Source organism: Calonectris borealis, chromosome 2 (assembly GCF_964195595.1).
Source record: "Calonectris borealis chromosome 2, bCalBor7.hap1.2, whole genome shotgun sequence".
NCBI lineage: Eukaryota > Metazoa > Chordata > Aves > Procellariiformes > Procellariidae > Calonectris > Calonectris borealis.
The window spans coordinates 69,132,092-69,153,278 of record NC_134313.1 but is presented as its reverse complement, the minus strand read 5'-3'; the positions used below and the strand labels follow the sequence as shown (position 1 = coordinate 69,153,278).

Below are 21,187 nucleotides of genomic sequence, written 5' to 3'. Positions count from 1 at the left end.
TTTCCCAGACAAGGGAATCTTTATTCCACCCATACATGGCTACGGAGTAGTTGCAGCTCTCCACGAGCAGCCCCTGCTTCACTGGGAACAGTGATAAATACATATACACAGCAGCGCTCCCTTTCCGGGCCAGGCCTTGGGGCAGCCCAAACTTCACCTTGACACAGACTGATGCTTTTGCTTCAGACGTGATAGAAAGCCCTCGGCAGAAACCCAGGCATATTACCATTGTAGGAACACACAAATGAGTTGCTGAGGGAAGCAATTTACTGCCGGCCAATTCCTCTAGAGCTACTGTCCATTTGCAGACTCCTACCCTGCAGCTCCTAAGATGTAGCTGGCCATCTTCTGCAGAGGAATAATGACTCGAGGAGAGGTGGTAGGGAGCACTGCAGCTCCGAGAGACAACTGGGAGTCACAGATCCCATCCTTGTGCCTCATTGCTTTTGAAGGACAGAGCATTAATGAGGTGCTGCCCTGAAACATGAAAGGAAGCTGAAAAGAGAGGGAAAATGAGCTTTCACTCAACATGAAATTAAGACATCTAAGAACAGAATTAATCAAGATACCAATGAAAGTGAAGAGAAGAAACTCTGTAATCATCTATACGTCAACATTAGAAGCCTGCATAATAAACAAGAGGAGTTGAATTGCTCATTTAGGAGCATATTTTGACCTAATTGATATTACTGAAACCTGCTGGGAAGATCTGATTGATTGGAATATTAAAATTAATGGCTATAACCTATTTAGGAACAATCAAATGTGGGGGAGAAAGGAGAAGGGAGGGACAATCTGTCAAGGGATGCATTGCCTATTTAGAGACATTTGCACCAGAAAAACTTATGCTCTCAAATATTAATGGATTAACTTATTTTAACAGCACACAAGTGGGGTACTGAAAATGTCTGCTACCAATTCAGGCTGAAAAACAGTATTATCTATTCTGTATGGGTGGGAAAAGCTGCATTTTCTTCAAGGACTTCGGTCTAAATTATATGCAGTGTCTCATGCTGTTAGTACTAAAAACATCATGCAGCTAGTAATGAAAGAAGCTTCTAAAAATTATAGATGACTATCGCCTAACTTGGAAATGTTGCATCAATACCCATTCATCTGTATTATACCTCATCCTGACAGGTGTAAATTATTAGTACCTGAGGTGCAGGTGTTCTTGACTTGCACGTATTTATTATATGCAAACAAAATAAAGTACAGATAAATAATTCTATATACATGAGGTCCAGCAAGTTCTGATCAAGAAAAAAAGGCCACACTTTTTCTAAAGCAAACCTAAGTTACAAAGGTAGAGAAAGCAATGGGGGGGGGGGGGGGAGGAAAGAAGAGAGAGAGAAGTTCACACTGAATAGCATATAGAAACGATGAACAAGTAGTTGTGGACTACTTTATGAAAATGAAAAGGTGCCAGGGCATTCACAGGGAGCAGAACTAAAGCCGGCAAGGAAGGGTGTGCGTGTGCGCCTATGTGTTGTGTCTTTAGCTCCATCACAAAATTGAGATGCTAATAGTGGAGAGAAAGTGCTCTGTAAAGCATTCTGGTTGTATTTGTAGTCAAGTCAGATAATATATATAGGATATCATGAAATATTTTCCATGCTAGCAGTACTGCAGAAGGATATTAAGCACCAAATGTTGAAGACAGGTGTTTTGTAACCAGCAGCTCAGGCTGATTTGCACCTGAAAGCTTTAAAAATGGGTGGTAAAGAATTCTCTGGGGAGACAATGACTTTTTTTGTCTCTTTTTCTTCAGTAGAACAATGAGAAATAATGTACAAATATTTTGAGAAAAGATAAATGTGATGATCGGGCGAGCTACAGCCTCTCATTCTGGCATCCATCAGAAGCAAAGCAGTGGAATAGAAGGTGGAAGAATCAATTGAGTACAGAATTAAGAGAGGGGAAAATATTTAATGCCAGTCATCATGGGTTCATGGAAAACCTTTACTGACAAATTTACCTTTTTTTTTAACTTATTTTTCCAAGAAAGGCATTTGTACAACAAAACATTTTATGTAAGCGTACCACCTCAAAACCATAACCTTTCTCAGTCAAAGGCAATCTCTCATACAAGTCGAGGTAGGTAGAGGGCACAACATCCACGCAGTGCACATCTAATGTGCAAAAATATTGTCAATCAATGGATCATTAAATATTAAGGAATCGTTACAAAATGAGTGTATTTCTAGGGACTGTTCTTGGCCTCGTGACCCCTTCCACTGGTGACCTGGGAGCAAATCAGTCAGTACTGATCGGGTCTGGACGACAGAGGACAGGTCACTGAGCTAACAGTATGCACAAGCAGGTGGAATTTTAATGTCTGAGGACAGAGTTACAGTCCAGGATCTAGGTGATTTTTCCTGGATGTCAGCCCCTCTCCTACAGACTGATGACCCTGAAAAGGACTCATTGGGAAATAAGGTGGATAATAAAGTGAATGTGAATAATAATGGTCAGTGCAGAAAAATGGTCAAAAATTAATATGATTGTTGGATGTTTTAACTGAAAAATATCATAGACGGTGTTTGGCTTTGATGACAACTCTTCTGGAGCACTGTGTCCAGCGCTTGCACCTGTAACTCCGGAGGACGTTAACATGCTGGGAAGGGCGTCGAGGGTCATAAGAACAGCAAAAGAAGTGGAAGTACCATGAATGAAAGCAATGAGCAGTACCATTTGTTTAACTTATTCAAACTGTAGGGGGTCATTTATTGGCATGGAAAAGTGAAATCTGACACTAAAGGACACTTTAGGATGCCAAACACAGGCACAGGAATGTGGTATCTAGAAAGAAGGAAAAATCAAATAAGATGGACATTTGTAAAGATAAAAGCAAATGACCTCTACTGCAACTTAATAAGAGTGGTGATAGAATTTCTACAGTGGGAGTTTTGTAATAAAGTTTGATATGTATTAATCATCTTTCAAAAATACACACCATGCTTTAGCCACAAGTTAATTTGAGAGGCTCACCTGCCCTATTCTCCATGTAAGCCCAGACCCACAGGTAGGAGGGAGAGATTCCCTTCAGCCAAGTTCCAGGAAAATTAGGAAGGACTCTTGTGGATTTCTTTTTCCTATTTACATTTAAAAAATGTAAATGCAGCTTTTTAATTGGTGGTGTTTGATTAGCTGTTACTACAGCACATAAAGCTGCTATGAGAAAGAGAATCACTTTGATCTCTGTCCATCCGACAGCCTTGTGTTGTCAGCCTTACACCACCATGATGCTGTGATATGTTAAATGGTTCTCGACTCTCTCTGCACATTTCTGTGGTGGTTTTCCTGCTTTTCAAATGTCTGTCTATCCTTTATGGCTTTGTTAAAATAAAAAAATAGGAGTGGCTAATGGTAGTGAAAAAACAAGTGTATAGTTCTATTTCTCTTTTACTTGGTGAAGAGTTTTGGTGTCCATGTCAACAGTAAGATTGGTGCAGATGTTTTTAGGATCAGAATCTTTGAGATATTAATTTTACTTTTTAGGGGACATAGCGTTTCTACCAGTTTCTTGTTAAGATGACTTTTTTCTTTTAGTCTTGTACAACTAATCAGAGTAATCTGAAAATATAGCACAGCATATATGAGATACGAGCATAGTCTAATCCCATCATCGAAAGAGGAAAAAATGCAAGCAGTAACCTTGCATAAGGATATCTGTAATTAAAGCCTGTCAAAGAAAATAGCATTCAAATCCCCACCACCTAATATTGAAGGACATTAAAAGGCACAGAGTTTACACGTTATCAGTGCCAATTAAGATTAAATGTGACTGGGACACATGTCAACGTCGGTTGTGTGGCTGGTGGGGTGAGAATAAATACAAATCACTGAAATAAGAATAAAGGAAGAGTCAATCAATGAAGCATCAGTGTTTTCAGGGATGCTTTCTTGTCACTGGTACAGTTCTACCAACCTCCAATTGCCTGATTTTGAAAAAGGGAACACTATTAATGTTAATAGCTTCAGTATATGATAACTTCATGTTGACAATATACCTGAAGGCAAATGGATTTAGGTAAGCAAAATCAGAGCTTAATAAGAAAGTCATGCTTTCTGTTAACAATACCTTATTGTTTTTAGAGTATGAAGGATCTGGGACAGAAGTTCAGAGAAAACACTCAAAATGTGGAGTTTGCAAATATAGGGCTGAGTGTGATGAAGATGCAGAAAATGTTGGGTAAGTAATAAGTTTTCCTTAACAATATCAGCGAAAAAAAAGGGGAAAAAATATAAAAAATAAAAGAAAAAGTACGTGAACATCTGCTTGACTATGTTTGGTCCTACCAATTGAAGCTTTAATGCTGTCCAATAATAATGTGTTTGATATGTGTCTGTAAAGAACAAACCATCTGCAGTTGCAAGGTAAAGAGAGAAAACAACAAAGAGGTATATTGGAGAATCTTTATAAAATATTTTTCAAAAAAAGAACCTCGATCTGTTTTATCTTGGCAACCAAAAAAACTGGAATGCAAAATAAATACTGATAATTCATCTCTGAGATTTTTTTCCTCTATGTTCTGCTTGTTCATGAAGTATTATAGGCAGTTGTTTCCATCACTGCAAAGCTTGGATCTAAACATGAAGTTGAAGTGGGGACCTGAGCCAGTCACTTCTTCCAAACTCACGGTGCCACTTGGCCTCCTGCATGCACCCAGGGGAAAACTGATGAAAAATACCGGTTGCTTGTCAGAGCTCAAAACGACGGATGCGCCAAATTTCCCTACTCAAGATGCTTGATGGTTAGAGTATACCCTGGCTGTCCAGGCTCTCTGTAGGTGGCTGTCAGAAGGGGCAGAGACACCATGGAGGAAAGGGCTCTTTTAGTCAGCCCCGTGAGGCATTAAGGTTTGTTGGGAGGTAAAAGAAGTCCCGTCTAATTGGTGGGGCTTTGTTTTTCCACAGCCGTTGTCCTGGCAGTGGCCACCAGTACAGAAGAAGCTTAACTAGGGTCTGGGCTGATGGCCAGTACTGGGGTCACAGCTGCAGAGGCAGCGCATGAAGGTGTTCGAGAGACGTGCTAATGGTAGATTTTTGTGTACGTGGAGGAAACAGCATGTCAGAATAACAGCGCTAATCGGGGGAAGCATCGCTCTCCCTTCTCCTGTCTTCCAGCTGGAATCCATTTCATGTTGAAATATGTCTTAATTGCACAAGATTTTATTATGGGATATCAGCATGAAGACCTCTCAGGCAGTAAAGCAGCTTAGCACTAATATTCAAGATGTGTATTCAAGATTAAATCACAGCATACAAGGGAAACCAAAATGGTAATAGTACTCATGAATACTAGCATGATACTTCACATTTCATAAAATGTCACAGTACTGAAGTAGGCTTGCTCTTTTGTGAAGAGGCAAATGAGCTGTAGCTGTTTTTTATAATACTAATAATTCTCTGCAATAGTGACTTGGTCTGTTTCATTTATGACTGGCAAGATGGATATAGATTTGTTTCTTATATGCACTGAGATGTGCTCTTGGCTTTGGAAAATAAATCTTGAAGCATTCAACTTCGGTAAAAGCTTGCCTAGTCATTCTATACACATAGAGTTGGCATTCCTGTGGCTATGTAGTATCTATAGTTAGGATAAAGTTGAGGAGAGTGGAAGATTTATTCCCTACATCCTACTCATATAAAATGAAGCCATGCTCCCTCTTCTTGACAACAGGAGGAGAGTGCTCTTTTGCCTCTAAGGTTTCTTTAATTAGTCCTTATTAAAAAAAAATGTGGAAGCAAAAATTTTTATGTAGAAAATACTCAAAAGTTAGAAAATATTACCATGAGGGTTGGTCACAATCTATCAGAAAATTTTTTCAATTTTGTCAGTTTTCCAACCTAAATAATTTAAGTTCTTTTTTTTTGCCCAGTACTTTTGACCATTATAATAGGCTTTAGTGATATTCACTGTCTGTTTAGACTTAGATTAAATCGGGCTCTGTTAACATAGATTGCCTTCACAAGGTTAATTTTGACAAATTAGAAAGTCACATAGAAAGTGACAGACTTCGTTAAGTAGAAGTTAGGAGTTGGCTTCTTTTTTTCCTAAAATCAAAACAGTTATTTACCTGGCAGAAACAAGATGGGTTTGAAATCTTCTCTTTGGGAAACTCTAGTAGAGCACCCCATAAGAATGCTTTTTACATCTTATTTTTACTGCCTTTCCTGTCAGGTTTCAACATGGTTTTTAACCTCATAAAATTATATCATGATATATGAAATTATTGGCAGCACAAGTACCTTTCATCAGACTTGTATAAACACTGCATTTTGGCATTTCCTGATTTTTGGAGCTGGACTTGCTGATGTTGAAGCAAGTCCGTCCTTCTCGGAGGTGCACAGTGATAGCATGAGGGGCAACAGGTGCATGTCGGAGCATGGGAAATTCTGATCTGACATCATGAAAAATATTTCCACCATGAGGGTGGGCGGACACTGGAACAAGGTGTCTGGTGAGGCAGTAGAGTTTCCACCTGTGGAGGTGGTCTGAATTTGATCAGACACAACCCTGGGCCAGCTTTGAGCAGGGGCTTGGACTAGATGACCTCTACACATCCCTTCAAGCCTAAATTATTCTGTGATTCTGTGTAGTTACCAAATCTTGGTGCTTTTTAAAAGCAAATTTAAACAAGTTCAGTTGTACACAGCTGAGATGCACTCCATACTACAAGTTAGTGATTTTAATTTTTTGTTGCTCTTAAATTGTATTTTCCCCTTTGAAAAAGTTACGAATTTTTAGTTTCCGTGCTTGACATTGAAGCGTTATGGCTGTTTCTAATCAAAGTTGCTTCATATGCTTTTATTACACAAGATCACACATAGTCTGAAGAATTCAGGCTTTGCACAGAGTTTTAGATTTGTATCTTCATTTTGTTTGATTTCTAGGAAACATTATCTATCTAAACCAGAAGTGGTTACAATGCATAGTAAATTGAATGCAAAAATATAAACAACTTTATAATTTGCACTGCCTCTGCAAAAATTTTTGATTTTAAGTGGCGTGATTGAGACAAAGAAATAAAGTCTGAGGAGATGGTTGTCATAAACAGCATGCCATACTTAGAAAATTAATGTTCAACTGTATGCAAATCAGTACATTATTTCTTTATATAAATGCAAAAAGGAATCAGGTTGAGGAAACATCACAGAAATATATTTCTCCTTTTTTTTTCTTTTCTCATACAACTTGTAAGTTTTTTTAAGAGTTGTTAGTTTATGGACAAGCTTTTCAAGAGCATAGAAAATCGCTTGTGGATGCAGTAGTCTAAAGTGGCATAAAGGTATACTACGCCATATTGTCCGCAGAGTGGTTTTCTGCAGGTCTGTGGTGACAGGACGCAGGCAACAGGTTTCACATGGATTGGCTGTGATTTTTTTCCCCCTTTTGCAACAAAACTGAAACTTAGATTGTATACATCATGGGAAAAGCTGCTGCCTGAGACCAATCTGTCAGTACCTCCCTTTCTACCCTGCCCATCAAAATGTCTCTCTGGCCAGAACCTTCCTCCACTGTGTTGAAATGGCAACGTATTAGGCATAATGGTGCAAAACGTGTAGCAGGGGAGTGAAAAAGGACACGTGAGGTTGGTAAATTTAAACTTTTGTGTGGGAAAGTGGCCAGAATCCTAAAGACATAGGAATATGAGGATGGTGTGTGTTTTCTGCTGGAATTTTGAATTGGAAATGAAGTCAGGTTGAGAAGTGGAGATGGATGTGGCAGCACAAAGCTTGGGGCCACCTAGAGCTGATGGGGTAAATCCTGTAGACCACCAACCCACACCCATGGGTTTGCTGTTGATATACTTTGGGGTAACCAGACTGCAGTTTTTTCATAGTATACGCTGGACTTTTCAGTTATACTGATTGTTCATGTGATAGAGATAAACAGATCATTCTATCAGTACACAATCAGAAGATGGTGTGCTGATAGTATTGAAATAATACAGTATGAATGCAAAAGAAATGAAACCAGATGTGCTTTTAAAATAATTTTCATCACTGTAGCACTTAAACCATCTCTTTCTTCAATGGAAGTAATGTATATAAATATTTGTAATACTGTATCTATTAAGGACTCCAAGTGATTTTTTTTTTTAAAAACACAGATAAATAATGTTCAATGTAATTTTTATAAAGCTTCTAAACAATATGATGCCTTAGTTTACTGCGTATGATTGAAACGGAAATTATTACTCACAGTCCTTTGAGAGCTGAATAACTTTTTTTTTCTTTTTTCTACAATAGCCACCTGTAGCGCTGGCAAAGACACTGATAACATAAACTTACTTGTGGTTTGGGTTTTTTTTTATGCTGTGATCAGAAAGGTGGGCTCTTAAGTATATGTTTCTTCATAAGACTTCAACTTTCAAATGGTCTCAATTTCCCTATGTTTTTTAAAGGCTTCTTACTATTATCTGGTCATTTTTTCCACAAGTTTCTTCTTACACATACCGAAATTCATGCTCAGCGTAAGGGAGAACATTTTAATACTTATACATTAAATATAAATGTTATATTTATAGTAAATAATATATATTTATACTATTTTACTATTAACATTTAAAATAAACTGAATTCATTGTAGAATAGGGGTTTCATCTCACATTTTTTCTTCAAATGTGAAGTATCTTTCCAACATAAAAGGTTGTACTACTTATGAGGAGTTATATCCCCTGCTCTTGCACTGTTTTGTGTGGTGTGTCTCTTGCCTCTGGCATGCCAAAGTACTGCTAGATACCTGAATAAAGCAAAATGCCAACATCTAGTAAGCGTCGGAAGGAATGTTGCTTTAAAAGACATTTTAAAGTATGTTGTAACTTCATGAAAATAATATCCAGAATGAAATCGTGAACTGTAGAATAATTTAGGTTGGAAGGGATCTCTAGGGGGTCGTCTGGTGCAGGCTCCCTCCCTCCACTGTAGCCAGGGCTACATCATTCAGGTGGCTCAGGGTCTTCTCCAGGAGAGCTCTAACCATCTCCATGAAGGGAGATTTGACGTCTGGGCATCTGTTCAAGGGCTGAACTGCTCTCACTTTGAGGAATAATTTCCTTGTGTTTGGTCAGAATTTCTCTTGCCACAACTTGCAACTGTTGTCTTTCGCCCCTCTACTGTGCACCTCTGGGAAGAGCTTCCCTCTGTCTTCTCGATAGCCCCTCTTAGGTAGTTGGTGACAGCAGTCACCTCTCTAGCCGCCTTCTCCAGGCTGAACAAGCCCAGTGCCCCCAGCCATTCCTTACACAGCACACGCTCCAGTCCTCTATCCATTGCAGTGGCTCGCCACTGGACCCTCTCCAGTTTCTCAAAGTATTTGCTATTACTGGGGGGTCCCAAAACTGGACAGAGTGCTCCAGGTGGGACCTCACAAGTGCTGAGTGGAGGACAACAGTCATTTCCCTTGCTCTGCTGGCGACCCTCCTGTGATGCAGCCCCCCAGTCTGCTGCTCCCCTGGACCCTCAGGTCCTTTTCTGCAGAGCTGCTCCACTGCCAGTCCACCCCTAGTCTGTCCTGTGGCTTTCCCTTCATCTTCAGACTTCAGGAGGTTCCTCCATCTTGTCAAGGCCCCACTTGAGTGGTCATCTTGCACTCCATCTTATGCTCAGTAACAACCTTCCTTTCCTTTGATTCCTAAATGGCTGGAATAAATTTCATTAATTTTAGTTTAAAATATCATTTTTCTTTTTTTTTTCTTTGGTCTTTGATAAGGAAATCATTAACTTAAAAATAGCCTCACTGTAAAAGTTCAAATGTGTCATGTTCTCAGTTTTACCTATATTTTGTTTTTTAACAGATAAAATATGGAAATGAGATTTGAGCAGATTCAGTCTTTTTTTAATAAATGTACTATGCTGTCAAAGATCTGTTTTGACTCATAATGTAGATTTTCAAGAAAGATTGACAACTGACCCCCAGTAGACCGTTTGAGATGATTAACATTTTACGAGATTTACTTTGGAAAGAAAATGTGTCTCAGCAACATATAGATTCAACTGGCCTATAATTTACATAGTGTCTGTTTTCACAATGGCCAAACCAGAAATTCAGAAGTGTAAGTATTAACACTTAGAAATACCAATATGGACATTTTAAAGTCCCAGTCTCTGCCTTGTCTATCTGATTTGTCTTCCAGGGAAAGATTTGGTCTGTTTGAAGTACAGCATGCTCGTTTATACTTGCCTCTTTTGACCGCTTTTTCACTCATTTACCATAGCCAACCTTTTTTTTTTTTTTTGACCTTTTTGGTGTATGATATCATATATAGGTATTCATAAGGAAGGGTATCCTAATCCTGTGTAAATGCAAATCACAGCTTTCCGGTCCAGCAGAAAAAAATCCTAAGTATCTGTGTGTAAAACAAAACACACAAACACAAACAATAGAGGAAATCAACCTAAATAAGGGATGTATGATTCTATTGTGGGATTACTGAATTATGTGAAATTGGGTTACAGGAAATCCTGTTGTGAAAGGAATAGTGTAATGGTCTCTTCATTATACTGACTATTAAGAAATTGAACAGATCCTAGATGGATAATAATCAAGGCCTTTTTTTTTAATGTATATTTTTAACAACCTTTGCAGCAGTGCGTGCCAAGTCTTTGAAGGTTCCTATTATTCGAGAGTGGAGGGAGGGTTAGGTCGCTCTTGTGAGAGCAAGCATCGGTTCACCACATATGCTGCTAGAAGCTCATTGCAGGTAGGGACTAAATTTCTGCAGTGGTCAGAGCGAGCCATGCCATGAAATTAAAAAAGGGAGTGAAGCGATGGCTGGAAAGTAGCTGAAGCTTATGGTATTTAAAGGGTGTTCTGCATTGCTGGGCAAAAGTAAAGACCAAGAGGATGTTCAAGCAGGGCACAGAGAAGCTTGTAGAATTGAAATCTACTTCTCTTGCCCTTATCTCTCCAGTGCTATAAAGGGATTTTTAAAAAGACGCCAAAAAACCTAATGAGGATTCAGCTCTAGCTGAATAGGTAGAGAAATCACTCTGAAATCCAGATTTTCTTAGTTCAGGTTTCATCTCGGAGGAATTGCACACAAGGGAAGAAACATCAAATGAAAGGTAATCCTTCATTTGACATGGTTATCTTCTTAACTGCAATTGCAACAGCCCTGCTATTTCAATTCACCTAAATTTATTCCATCAAGCATACACTTATCCATTTGTGTGCATTTCACACACTTTGTTTTATTCTAGTGTTTCCATTTTACATTTGTAAACAGATGTGCCAATAAATAGGTGAGTAGCTGAGAAAGCTTAGTGTTGCTGTCGGCTACTGGGAAGGGGTAGCAAGCAGCAGTCTCTGCGAGGCCAGGCCAGAAAAATACATTTGTGAGCAAATCCCAGATGGGCACAAATGCAGCAGCCTGATCTGTTGGTTGGAAACGCCGGCCTCTCTCCATAGCCAAGCCCACTCTACAAAGCTGTAATGCTTTTCCTTTCCTTTTTTCCTCCTTTCTTTGAATCTACCGTGGTTCTTAAGCACACAGAACTTCCAACAAAGCACATACACCTTGAAGCCTGAAAACAAAAAGGAGTCTTGAAATGTGTTCTGATCTCTGGGGATCTAATTAATTTACTGGTAGCAGCAAGTGCTCTTACAGCCTGAGCTCGTTTCAAACGTGTCACATCATTTAATAAGCACATTTTCTTCGTTACACTTAGTAGCCCCTAATAAATGAGTTGTACATTCCCATTTCTTATTTATTAAAACCACCTCAAATTTTTGTTTGGTTTAATTATAGCACTTTGTACTTTCCTGAAATTCAAATGCTTTTCTGTTTAACTAATGGTGTTAATGAACGATACGCATGAAACTTCTAAAAGCATGTTGTCACAGCAAGCTGGTGTTTTTTTTCTTAGGATGTCAACTCTCTGATGACGGGTGACAAAATTAAGGTTTTTTTCTATATATCCTAGTACATCAGGAAAACATTTGAATACATCCTGTTGACTTTCCAGGCCTAAGAGAGAGAAAAGACCTGTTGAGGACACTGAACAGCAACCTTCTCCAGCAAGACATCAACTTGGAGAATTAGCTACCTGTTTCAATCCTTTTGGTTAAAACCAAATCGTGAAAAAAACTCTTGTAGTGCTCTGACTCCTTTTATCCCAGTGTGACTTTTACAACAAGCTGTTACAGTAAAAACTTGAAGCACTCATTCACTTCCTTCCGGTATGAAGCATCAAGCCCTTTCAAGATGTCCTTAGTACATGATTCTGTTAAGTGATTTTTCCTTAAGTGACTAACTCTTTTCTTCTGAAGGTTGCGCTGATTAGCCACACATCAGGCTGAAGGTGCCAGTTGGTAGTTTTTCTTTATTCTCCTGGGGCACCAAGCAGGATCATGTTGTCAAACACAAACAAAAGCCAACAGCAGAGGCTCAAGCTGTGGAGTCCGCACTCAGCTCCAAGCGATGGTGGCAAAACACCCAGTATCAGCAGTAAGGCTAAGATTTTGCCATAGTCTTGACTTGTATTGGGATATTGTGATTGGTTTACCCAATGTGGCATGGCTTTGGCAAGCCTGACGGAAGGCTGGCCCTTTGAAAAAGCAACTGGGTGAACAGAGAAGCCTTTTATTGTAGGGGGGGTGTGTGTATTATTTTTGAGGTAGACTTTGCTGTGCTTATCCGCACTTTTATCAGCTCAAGATTAGCTTCACACACTAATTTATGCTTGCACCACTGCTGGACTTCAGGCAATTGTTCCTGGAAGTTACTCCAAAAAGCAGAAATAAATAACTGAGAGCTAGGAGAAAGATACTATGGTGTTTAAAAGTACCCTGACATTTTTGTTTTGCAAGCTTCCGAAATAATTGCTTTTCTCTCTGTGAAAATTTGCATGATTTTGGATTTTCTTTTGCAAGATCCTTCCTGATTCCCCTGTGGAGTCACTCCCGAGGAATAAACATACCTGCCAGAGCGGCATTTGCCTGAGAGACAGGGCTCAAGCTTCTGCACTGTCTATCCACGTGTGACGCCAGGAGTGTCACTGACTCTGCTCTGCAGGCTGGCTGCTCACCTCGGCTGTGGTTGTCCCATGTTCACCTTCCTGGTTTGCTTGCAGCATGGAAGCAGCTCAGATCTAAGTTTGAACCTCATTTTTTCCACACTAGAAAGTTAAATACAAGATGTTGTTCTGCAGTTATTTATGACTGACGTCATCATATGGTATCGGCTCCTTGGATTGTGTCAGCCATCCAAACTCAGACCAGCCTTTAGCATTTGTGAAAATACACTGAGGGGTCAAAATAGCAGTGTTTAAGAGGCTCTAGATGATAGTTAATTTCTCACATAAGAAATTAAGTTTCTATATCTGAGTAGTTTCCTATTATTACAAATACTGTTGTGTGATAGGTACTATTCTATTCTTTTTTCTTTTTTTTTTTTACTTTTTTTATTGCAAACCAGCCATTTTGGTACATTGTCACTTCAGTGTGCGCCTACATGCTCATGCTTACAGCATACCTAATTTTTATTTCTACCGGTAATTAAGGATGAAAATGCATCTTGCTTCTGTTCTCTTCTATAAGGAATAGAATGAAAATGTTACCTAAAAATCAGTATTAAAAATATTTAAAGCTAGAATCAAAGCTGTGATGTTGTCTCAACAAATGCAGGATAGTGTTTTAATACATCTTTAAAGTGAGTAGAAGGTGGAAAATTCTGTTCTAAATATCTTTTTCAGATGGATTAAAAACCTAACCTAAACCTTGCTAATACAGGCTTTCCAATGCTTCCTGTTTTATAAAGTTGTCTTCTGTTGCATACTCTCCAGTAGTATAGTCTCATATTTTCATGCTGGGTATACGCTCACATGGAATTGTATTTTATTTTTTAAAAATTTCAGGTAAAATTGTGTAGTCATGGGTAAGAAGGTAAGAGGCTAAGAACTGGAAGAGGCTAAGATGGGAAGTATGCTTCTCCTGCTCAGGGCCGTGTCCTAATTCCCCAGTGCATTACGGGCTTCCAGAGAACAAAATGTAGAAATATGATCAAAACCTTTGCATCCCTTTGCCCCTGAAGCTAAGTTTTCAGGCTAATGCCCGTAGCGGGCTGGTGGCCACCAGGGCTGCCGTTCATCAGTCATTCGGGTCAAGTCATGCAGGAAAGTGTCCGTAGCGACACAGCCGAACTTGGGGAGCTGCATGTGGCATTGCTGTCATGGACCACTGTACATGGACGCAGCACTGGTGGGAGCTAAGGCAGAAGTGAGAATGAGTGCTTAAAAGGCAGGATATTAGGAATTTTACAATTAGGGTCTACTCTCTCTCCTCCTGGGTGCCCCTCCTGCATATCCCCACTCCCCCTTCACAGTCTCAGTTTTTTCCTGCCCTCCCTCCCTGAGCAGCTCTCCATGTTGTCCTCTGCTCTCTTCGTGCTCTCTCCCCAGCATAAGTGGGACTTGTCAGGGAACAAATTACAATATGGGACTTCAATTCTGGGTCCAGTTTCAGTCAGCTGTGAAGAAAAACAAAGCCCACAGTCCGTGATGCCTCATGTGGATTTCCCTGCCTGCAAAACACAGCACCCCTTAAGATTTCTGCCCTTTGGGGCCCCACTTTTAGTTCATGAACACTGTCTGCTGCATCTTCTCCCATACTTTGTGTGCTGCTTGTATGGCCTGTGGGATAGTTCTGTCCCGTGGGCTGTGCTTGGTAGTCTTGGGCTTTGAGTTCTGCCTGGCTTTAGGCTTCAAACTGGCTGGTGGGGGGAATTCGTTCCCCTCAGGAGGCTGGATTTTCTGTCATCTCCTCCTATTGTCTGCCTTCTGTAGCTCTCTGGCTTCAGGGTGTAACATATTTTCCGTATTTCATAGCGGGTTTGTTTGGGGATCTTGCAGTACTTTCCTGAGCTGCTTTTTTTGTTTCAGTCTGTGGTGGTGGTCCTGTCCTCTTGCAGGGACTCAGCTGCCAGTTTTGATGTGTTTGATGTGCAGCATCAGAGCAGCGACTTGCTCTCCCACAGTTTTACCTTCAAACACCAAGCAGTTAAAAACAACTTTCGTTCCATGTTCTCTACCGAGGGCAGCATTCCCCACATTTCACTGCTCCTGTCTCACAATTTGGCACATCCAGCAGGCCTGGCTGTATTTTGGGACTAGTGCCAACCAGCTACGAGCAAGGACAAATTCACTGCACCCCACGCGGACGCTCTGACGGGTACAGGTTTCTAACGTCTGCTCCAGGCTCCCTCTCTGCCACCCTACTGCATCCACGGAGGCCCCTGCTCCCTTCAAGGCATCACGCCCCAGCCATGTCCTCACCTTAACTCGTTCCTTTTCAGCCCCCTGAATGGCTTCAGGCTTTTATATTGGAATAACAGTCTCAATTTTTTTAAGTAAGTACATCACTCTGGTTCAACTCTTCATTATCCCGCAGTGTATTTAAACCAGCTGCTTTTACGTGCCAGACAGCTCTGTCAAAGCATCTACACCAGTAACTGAATGGCCAGGTGAAGGCCAGATGTACCATTTGGCACCATGGTTGTAGAAGAAGAGGTAGCTACTGGCATCAGGCTGATAACTGGGTGGATGCCGGGGGGTGAACGTCCAAAATTGAACCTTTGAACTCCCGAGCTGCAACCAGCACGGACTGGTTGTAAATTTTGGGTAATGCTGGGCTAAACAAAAGCGTCACCACCTGAATCCTCCAGTGAATAAAGAGCCATGAGACAGAGTCAGGAGCTGGGAAGCTGGTCGTGCGGCGCACTTCTGCAGATAGGCTGCTTAGACTGGGAAACCGAGGGCCTGGGCTCTGGAGAGAAGAGGTGTCCCGAAAGGCAGTGCCTTTGGACAGAAGAAGGGGGCCTGGAAGGAGGATGGCACCGATCCTGGAAGCAGGGGCAGATCCTGGAGATCAGAGAGCAGGCATGTGTCCCACCGGCTGGCTGGGTCTGTCTGGCCGGCGAGGTCTGGTGTGCCTGCGGGCGGAAAGCACGTACGTCTGCCAGCTGGTCGGGGCCTGTTGTGCCAGCCGGCCCCCCCCCCCGGGGATCTGGTGTGCGCACAAGCCTCCAGCAGATCCCGGTATCCAGACTGGCAGCGGGCGGGCGCTTCACTCACTCCCACCCCTGGCAGCGACCAGCTCTGTCCTGCGCCAGTGACACAAAGCAGCTGGGAGCCCGCCGCAGCTGGTCAGTGGGGCCTCAGCTGCTTCACGCTGCCCCAGCCCTTACGGACGTGTCACAAGCTCTCCTCTTGTAGAGGGTTGGTTTTTTTTTTCCTACTTTTAGATGTAAATTTTAAATGATAAAAAGCAATTTTTGTACATTGAAGAGGTGGTTAGAGCTAAGACTGCAAGTGTTTATCAGAAAAACAGGGTGAGGAATTCACAGCTACCCCCAAACCAAGCATTTGGCAACGTTAAGAAAGTAAGCATTTAACATTAGATGTTAAATCTGAACACAACAAAGCATGAAAATATAAGCAGTTTCCAAGCAGTTTCAACTCTAGCCTGTAATGTCACCATGAGAAAGAAAAAATTATTTTCAGAAGTCATCTTATTTGTCACCAGGAATGACAAAAACGAACAGTATTTATGATGCTGCGGACCTTGGATAGTGGCAACAGGCAGAATTAGAGCTGTATGGGCATAGAAATACAGATGGCATTGGTCTGGAGATACATACAAATGTGCTCAAATGTGACAAGGATGGGTGCACGCAGGCAGCGGCTATCCCTGAGAGCTGGGACTGAGCGAAGGTATCCATAAGCACATAACCAGTGTCATACAAATGAGGACTAGCTCTCCACTCATTTGTGTCAATAAATGTGCACAACTGCTGAGCCATGAGCCTTTTATTCGCATATAATATAATCCTAATAAACCCCTCATTAGGCTTGTTAGGCTTAAAACCATGTGGGAACATGTAAACAAAATAGTACTTCCTTTCATGGGTCTAAGGTTTACAACCATTACCATTTAAAGTAAGAAAAATTATCGTATGTTCATCATGTTGATATTTAGCGGCTTCATGAGTACTTTGAGGTAGGTCCCTACGATGTGTAGAGACTCATTACTGGGGCAGTTTTTCACTGTCAGTAGGTGCGCTTAAAAATCGTTTGCGCTAGAGATGTTCTTTTGTCTAGCAACAATCTGAAGTTCATGGGCGTGAAATATTACTGGGAAAATCAGCATCTTTAAACTTACATAACAAAAGGTGCTCATGGAAAGCGAGGGAGAGGAGAAGGTATGCTGGCCATCTTCAGTGTTTCTGCAGCATGGAATGACGTTCTGTTGTGAGATTTGTTACTGACTTGAGGCACTTGTACATCTATTTAATCAATTAATTGTATTCTGGAAAGAACATAAAAAACCTGGCAAGTTGGTAGCTTGGGTTTTTTTCCTACCCTGTGTCTTACAAGAGTGAATCAAGACGAAGCTAGCAGTAGCTCCTAGCAGTCAGACCATGTGCCCCCTGCGTAGAGCTTTCTGGCAAGGAGAGAACCACGTGCCCACTGCCACCTCCTCAGAAGATGCAGAGCGGCTCTTCCTGTCTCACAGCATCAGGAGGAGCTCAGTGGAGAGCTGGACCAGGTGCCTGCCGCCTCCCCCATTCTGCAGCCGCACTCCTTACTTTTCCCAGTCCAGAGGCGGAGCAGAGCTTGCAGAGCAATGATGTGAAAGACACACAGAAACTTTCATTCAGAAAGAGGGTCAGTTAAAAAGTAGAATATTAATTAAAATAAACAAGGGGGGTGGGGCTTGTTGGAAAGTTTTCTTGTGACATTCACACATGTAAAATTTCAGGACTTTCTCTTGGGGCAACAAAACTATCTAACCAAACCCAGGTAAGTCATAGCCCTATCTAAGTCTTCGGCTGTCCTATATTTGGGTGGTTAGGAACCAGCGACATGCTAGGTCTTCATTTTTCCCACTTGCGTTTTACAATCCCTAGTTGCAAATTTTATGGAAAATGCTGTGTCTAAAACAACCAAAGTGTCGATTGGATGCTATATAAAATAATTCAGATCCCATAATCGTGTTTTAAATACAACATAATAAACCCACTGTTAACTTTCAAAGGTATGAATGAATGTCTTGCTGAAAGGATGCAGTTAATCAAGCATATTGATTCTGTACAGCCTCTGAAATAGAAAAATTCCTTTTACTGCTTAAAAGAAACAGGAGTCCTTTTCTTTTTGTTTCCCTCACAGGGATCCTGACACCCCCAAAAAAGTAGAATATTCATCTGGTTTTGTTCACACTTGAGAACAGACACCACAAACTCTTACATTAACGTAGTAAATCTTCCTAGCAATGTGTTATCAATTTTCAGGTGTTAACCGATGAGATTGATATAATAGTAAAACTACAATACATTATTAAAAAGCACACTGAAGCACCTATTCATGATTTTGTGCATTCTGCTTGGAAGCCTGAGACATCAGCTGAGTTCTTCAGCATCCTCATGCAACACGCTGTTCCCTCCTGGTATTAGTGTATGAGCTAGTGTTTACTCAGGACTCAACGTGACTTAATTTTTGTTTGCTGGATGTCAATTTTGTTTTGCTGTATGTTTCAATTAACAGGTGTGTATGTAATATAGACTGCAGTGGATACAGTTTTAATCCTGTATGTGCTTCTGATGGAAGTTCCTATAACAATCCGTGCTTTGTTAGAGAAGCATCATGTCTGAGGCAAGAGCAGATTGACATCAGGCATCTTGGACACTGCTCAGGTAGGCTTAATTTTGTTTTTCTGGTAAATGCAAATTCTGACATAAGTGGGCTTTGTAGAGCTTTCCCTTTTCCATTTTTGATCAGAAGTCACTGATCCAGTTATCAGTGAACTCCTCGCCTGTATTTTAAAGTTCCCCACGCAGAGGTATGTTTACGCTACCTACATACGTGCTGTGTTTACTTTACCTTCCTTTGGCTGCTGTTACCTGGAAAGACAGCAAAAACTCTTAGGAGATTCTAAGCAATAGTCCCAACGGGTCTTACATGAGGAGGTGAAGTAGGAGAGCAAAAGGAATACCGGTGTGTGGGAAACATTCCCTCTTGCTGCTGTGGGATGTACAATGTACTTCCAAAGTGAGTCAAGTTGGGCCCCGACTACACAAATATTTATCCATTTCCTTTTCCAATGTTGGAATGGTCCGCTGAAACCCCCTGTCTACTGTCTTGTAGTTAAACATGTGCATGACTCTTTGGTTTTGGGGTCTTGCAGTTAGGACCTTCTTATGGGAATAACAGCTTTCCACCATCTCTTTGCCAGTTCCATCTAGATCTGTAACTTGGACAGTTCCAAACTGAAACAGACTGTCACCAAAATAACCTAAGCCCATACCACAGAAGAGTTTTAGGTCAAAACCTACAGCTTGAGGTGTGCCATGTGTTGGTCTGGCCGCTGGGGTTACTGACTCTGTTACTGACCAGCTGTGCTACCAGCCTGGTTGTACGGGAGGAACAATGTGGGAATGTGTCCCAGTTTTACTGCAGTTAAAATACTTCTTCAAATATTATTCTGGCTTCTCAATGACGTACATGTAGTCGTCCTTTCCTAATAGCTATCCATGCATGTATTTATCATCTAGAAACAGATGACACAAACGCAGTTGGAAAGAAAGACGATGGCATGCAGTATCGGCCAGAAGTGAAAGGTACCGTGCTGACTTTGTGCTGTTTGGTTGCGGTTTCACAAGATGAGAAAATAAGAGCATGCAGGTCCCTTCTTGTCTGCCTTACAGCTTTGATTTCTGTAACCGAGACAGACCTGCAAACAGCTTCTTTCTTATAACACTGACGTTGCAAGGCTGGCAAGAAGGAGATGTGCGTGATTTGTGAGATTTTCCTGCTCTGTTCCTCTAAGATGCCCAGCTGCTCCCCACTCTGTGCAGCAGTCACAGGATTAGACTCCCCCCAAGTGCTGTGAAAATGCCTTTACTGCAAGACACCAAGCTGTGACATTCCTAATGAAATGACACAAGCCAAATGGCAGATTCTGTATTTGTTAGGTTATTTTAAAATGTTTTCAGTAAACTAATATGCTGAATCACATAGGTTGAAAATGTTTTACCTGTATGAACCTTACCTTAGCTATATGAACCTTACTATAAATGAAATAAGGCAATTTCACTTTCTGCTCAGTTGTTGTACATGGTAGTAGCCTCTGTGTGTTAGGTACATTCTCAGAACAAATATGCTTCTGCATTTCATGGCTCTTGCGCAAAGTGTTTCTCTCCAGGACAAAACATCTCTGTCTTTCTCAAGTTATTGGCAAAGAGCAGATCTGCATAGGTGTTAATCTTTCCTCCTCTTCTTTCACAAATAATAGCACTGTTATCTTCTCTGTTAGCTCTGGTCTTTAGTTGTTTCTGTCATACTTGTTTTGCACTCCCATGACCTCCCACAGTAAAGCCGTCGCACCACGGCTTTCGGCATTCCTTGTGTTCTTCTTGAAAAGCCATTCAGTGTCAAAAAACTCCGTATATTTTTCTTTTTTCACAAATTGTCTTATTTTCACTTCATATAATGTACCAGTTGGAATGATCTAATGTCAATTTTCACTTACGTTATGAAGACATAAAAGGCACCAAATGGAATATACATCTTCTTATGTGATGTAATCCTGCATTTATCAACATCTCTTTGCTTAATACAAGTTTTGCCTCTGACTTGGGTGGCCCTGGCTACCTGGCCATCTTTCAGGGGAAGCGTCTTTCACTGAGCCTCACGTTCTGTATGAGTACATACATTAAAACCAGACATGGCACAGCTATCTGAACAGACTAATATAATTGTATGGAGCTTATTACTAGCCTTTGATTGGGACCAGATGTGACAGTAATTAACTGCTTGGAGGAGGAGGGAGGCAACAGTTTTGGGATGAGCCATCCCCAGTTTTCTTCTCTTAGACATGCCACAACATAGTCTATTCCATCAGGGCAGTGGTGGACATATTGTCAGTACTAGGCAATGTTCTTCCTTTGTATCAAGTCTTCTGTATCTTTGAAGCATAGCCTGAACCAACAGGCTTCCTTATATCTAAAACCTCTAATAGTCAGATTTTTTTTTCCCCAGAACAAATTAGAAAACATTCCAGAAAATGTTCAGGGAAAACCTAAAACAGCAGCATGCCTTTTTTTTCTTGTATAAATACATTCTCTTTCTTGCTGGTGTTATTTCAAATATCTGCAATTGTATAAGAGATTTCTTCTTCACAGTC

General features: G+C 41.0%; 1 protein-coding gene across 1 annotated transcript in view; it reads left to right on the top strand.

Moving 5' to 3' along the window:
- Positions 1-21,187, top strand: part of TMEFF1 (transmembrane protein with EGF like and two follistatin like domains 1) — a 122,749-nt gene that overhangs the window by 93,210 nt on the left and 8,352 nt on the right. Inside the window, exons 5-7 of the mRNA XM_075142295.1 lie at positions 4,099-4,195; positions 18,550-18,698; positions 19,557-19,622. Coding sequence (XP_074998396.1) covers positions 4,099-4,195; positions 18,550-18,698; positions 19,557-19,622 — 312 coding nt within the window. The remainder of the gene's footprint in view (positions 1-4,098; positions 4,196-18,549; positions 18,699-19,556; positions 19,623-21,187) is intronic.